This window comes from Vigna unguiculata, chromosome 3, assembly GCF_037176805.1.
Source record: "Vigna unguiculata cultivar grain cowpea cultivar isolate G323 ecotype 2 chromosome 3, ASM3717680v1, whole genome shotgun sequence".
Classification (NCBI taxonomy): domain Eukaryota; kingdom Viridiplantae; phylum Streptophyta; class Magnoliopsida; order Fabales; family Fabaceae; genus Vigna; species Vigna unguiculata.
The window spans coordinates 49,459,235-49,463,372 of NC_140794.1; the positions used below are offsets into that span (position 1 = coordinate 49,459,235).

Consider the following 4,138-nt stretch of genomic DNA (forward strand, 5'->3'; position numbering starts at 1 on the left):
TCTCACGAAATATGTCGTTGAGGGCTATCTTTCTTTTGCAATTTTGCGCTTGTAATAAATTTAATTAAAATTTACTAATTGTATAAATATTGTTACACAGTCATTCTTATTAAATTTCACAATAATTATTCTATAGGTATTATTAAGATGAAGACAAAGACCGGTTGAAAGAAAAAAAAAACCGTGGTCGGTTATCGAAATATTCCAAAAACTTATTATTAAAAGAACAGGGTAAAATAACATGCCAAACACGAGAAAGAAATTCATCAATTGGTCTTGGTTGAGGTTACGTAATGCGTTTTTCAAACACTTTCTCACGAAATTCAACTTAGAGACCGTGATAATATAAAATGATATATAGACAATGCATGAAATTAGAGCTTTGTAATAAAAAACACATAAATTATAAAAAATGTCAAAGAAATATTTAAAAACTTTGGCTCAATTATTATTCAACGGCATTCAACATGTGTGGGTCAAACGTTTGCTCAAGTTGTACGTATAGGTTACCAGGCACAAGCCTATAGTAAGCAAAGAATCTCCCAGAAACCACACCCATTCAAAACTATTAAATTTCATCCAACCAATTAATGTAACACAGCCATATTGCACAAGCCGTGATATTGTGGAATCAAAAGATTCTCATCTCAACCACACACCATTTGTTTTTCTTGTTATTCTTTTCCAAAAGAAAAAAAAAAAAAAATTGTTCGCAAATTATTAACAACCGTTGGGCTTTGTTTTGAGTCACACTACACATTTACAGTAATGGGGTTACGCGACGACACGAATGCGATCACTGAATCTTTCTGTCCGGAATCACAATAATCACACTAATATAAATAAATGAATCTCTATCCCCTTCTCCCTCTCTCTTTGTAATCAAACTATACTAACAATGGTTTGGCACCTCAAGCTTCAGCACGCAACGCCACACTGAAACTGTGAAATTAGTTAACATTTTTCTTTGTTTTGTTCCTAATCCTGAGTCTGTTACCCGAAGATGGAACCGAGTTTGGATTTGAGCTTGGCCTTTGTCCCGGGAAGAACCGTTCGTCAGATTCTTGGCGAGGTTGCTCGGAGCGAAGATGGGTCTCGGAGAATGGCCACGCTTCAGGATTTTCTCAAAAAGTTGGAAGATGAGAAGAGAAAGATCGAGTCTTTCAAACGTGAACTTCCTCTTTGCATGGTCCTGGTGAACGATGGTGGGTTAAGAACTTGTCCTTTTTTTGTAGAATTTTCAAAGTGAACATTTTTTATGTGATTATTGCGCAAGTTTTGGTGTGTTGATGATTAATATATTCTTTGGGGGTCTGCGATCTGCATGAAGCTATTACTAAATTGAAAGAGGAGATAAACGGAGGTGTGAGAATGCAAGAAGAACCAGTGGTTGAAGAATATATGCCACTTTTGAAAACCAATTCTGAAGGAAGTGAGACTTTAAACATGGGTAAGGAACGCAGTAACATGAAGAATTGGATGAACTCTGTTCGGCTATGGAACGTTGAATCCAAACCGGTAAATTTTTATTTCAGAAATTATTATATAGCTCACATTCATGGTCACAATCAATCATCACATGACATACGATTAAGAATTTTGTTCATAAAGGCATTCACAATATTCGATTACGTGTTTGAAGATTGAGATAACTATGTTATCCTATGCTATGATAGCTTTTAGACTGTAGTTATCCTATACTATGAGGGATTTTAGACCACGTAAGAATTTTTCAGGTAAAAGGATTCTATTTTATAACAGTTTTTTTCTACAGAATTATAAGAACAAAAGTTTAGTCATTTTTATTCGGTAACGTACAGAGGACTGAAGAGGATGATCGATGTGTCCCCGACAATCCAAATCAACCAGAGAATGAGACCAACAAGAGTAGAGGAGCAGCACCAGCATTAAATGGAAACAATTGTGTGTTAAAAACAGTGATGAGTGAAGACAAGGGGGTGTCACAGGTTCCTAGCCTTGGTCTGAGGAGACCAGTGTTTGAATTGAATCATAGAAAAACAGAAAGTGGTAATGAACATGGTTCGTCCTTGATTACAACAAGCTCATTAGAGAGAAAGGGTCAAGCACAACCTCAGCAGAATCCGAGGAAACAAAGGCGATGCTGGTCACCAGAACTTCATAGGCGATTTGTTGATGCCCTTCAACAATTAGGGGGACCACAAGGTAGATTAAAGTTAGCATTTAAACATAATTAAGAGGGAGAAGGTTTACAAGAGTGAATGATTCCTTTTTTTGCAAATTAGTGTGGGCTCACAAATTCTTGACCTTATCTGCATAATCAATGGTGGATGATTTTTTCTTTTTCATTTTTCTATTGAATTCAGAATCTTCCAACTGGAATTGGAAAAAGTTAGTCTTATCTCTATAATTGGTTTGCTTACTGTAGTGGCCACTCCAAAGCAGATTAGAGAACTGATGCAGGTGGTAGGCCTCACCAATGATGAAGTGAAAAGCCATTTGCAGGTGAGTGTTTTATTTAGATTATGTTTGGATAAACTTTTGTTTAAATAAAGAACATAAATTTATTTTCTGAATGAGTGATGCAAATTTGTGGTTGAATCAGAAGTACAGACTTCATTTTAGAAGACCTCAAGTTTCTTCGGTGGAGCTGGCTAATGGTGGATTATGTCTTGTGGTAGAAGAAAAATGTGGAGATAATAATAAATCAAAAGGGAACTTATCACAATCTGGGTCTCCACAAGGTCCTCTTTTCTTAGGAGGGTCTGGACGCAACAGCATGGAAACAGAAGAAGATGAACAATCAGATTGCCACAATTGGAAAAGTGGCTTTCACCACCAACCAGAAGCTGAACCTCTATGACCTTCTAAGATTTTCCAACACAAGAGTAAAGCATATTATCATAAATGAAGAATCAAAATTTGACAGCATGAAAATAACAGATCTAACACATACAAGGAATTCAATCCGATCGATGTTAGAATAATGAGACTTGTAGAGTGAATAGGTTGAGATTTTACACTGTTTCAGAGTTCTCTGCCCTCTGCTTTATGAAGCTTTTGTATCACCGCTATAAATCTTACTAGGAGTAATTTTATTGAATAAATTTCTTGAGTTTACTACCTTCCCAACTTCCTTCAGTTACTTTTATGCATTTATCTTCAGATTTATTTATATAAAGTAAAATTATATTTTAACTTTTTTTTATTATCATCTTTTAATTTTTGATGTAATTTAATGTAGGTTATATGCGAGTTAAAAAATAAAGTCTACCATTAGGGATGGCAAAAATACCCGTGCCCGCAGATATTCGCGGATAAAATCCGCGACGGATAGTTACTACCCGCGGGTATTTATTACCCGCGGGTAGCGAGTAACGGGTATTTTAATACCCGGTTATAAACGGGTCGGGTACGGGTATCATACTATCCGTACCCGCGGGTACCCGTTACCCGCAAAAAATTAAAATTAATATTTAATTTATATTTTATTAAGTTAAATTTAATTAAAATTAGAAGTAACAGTATATTTTATTATGTCAAATTTAATTATAATTATAATAATTTAATTTAATTTATATTTTATTTTTATAATTTTATATTAAAAAATTTATAAAATTCATATTTTTTTAAATATTTGCGGGTATCGGGTATCCACGGGTACCCGCGGGTTTTAAAAATATCCGTGGGTATTTTTTAAGCGGATACTCGACGGGTAAACGGGCGGGTAACGGGCGGATTTTTTTTTAGCGGGTCGGGTACGGGTATCATACTATCTGTGCCCGACCCGACCTGTTGCCATCCCTATCTACCATTGTCCTTGTATAATTGTGTATGTCTATTATAATTTCCTAAGAAACATGGAAATTCCTTTGATACAGGGATATCAATATCCGTGCGGATATTTATTGCATGGGTATCCGCATATTTTTTTAATATCCACGGATGTTTAGGGGTATCCGCAAGTATTTACAAAAGAAAATTTTAATATTTAATAATATATTTTAACCACAAATTCAAATAAAAATACAATGCATAATATTCATAAATTTCAAATAAAGTGCAAATAACTTATTTAAATAATATTGAATGACAATTTACAAAGAAATTGAAATTTTTTTAAACCAATTGATAAAAAATAACTCATTCAAAATCAATG

General features: G+C 34.4%; 1 protein-coding gene across 2 annotated transcripts; it reads left to right on the forward strand.

The window, feature by feature from the left end:
• Positions 1 to 795: 795 nt before the first annotated feature.
• LOC114176750 (transcription factor HHO6-like) lies at positions 796 to 3,102 on the forward strand. Of its 2 annotated transcripts, none has more exons than XM_028061891.2 (5): positions 796 to 1,205; positions 1,331 to 1,518; positions 1,821 to 2,184; positions 2,408 to 2,484; positions 2,588 to 3,102. In XM_028061891.2, the coding sequence occupies exons 1-5, from the start codon at positions 1,004 to 1,006 to the stop codon at positions 2,840 to 2,842; spliced, it is 1,086 nt and encodes a 361-aa protein (XP_027917692.1). In that variant the 5' UTR covers positions 796 to 1,003; the 3' UTR covers positions 2,843 to 3,102. The 2 variants fall into 2 exon arrangements, with proteins under 2 accessions (XP_027917692.1, XP_027917691.1); XM_028061890.2 differs by having other exon boundaries at positions 816 to 1,205; positions 2,585 to 3,102.
• The last annotated feature ends 1,036 nt before the right edge of the window (positions 3,103 to 4,138 follow it).

Bases quoted from the DNA above. Each gene is read 5' to 3' on its own strand.
- LOC114176750 (XM_028061890.2), top strand. From the start codon at position 1,004: ATGGAACCGAGTTTGGATTTGAGCTTGGCCTTTGTCCCGGGAAGAACC. The intron at 1,206-1,330 runs GTGGGTTAAGAA...ATCTGCATGAAG, and splicing joins CATGGTCCTGGTGAACGATG to CTATTACTAAATTGAAAGAG. The intron at 2,485-2,584 runs GTGAGTGTTTTA...TGGTTGAATCAG, and splicing joins AAGTGAAAAGCCATTTGCAG to AAGTACAGACTTCATTTTAG.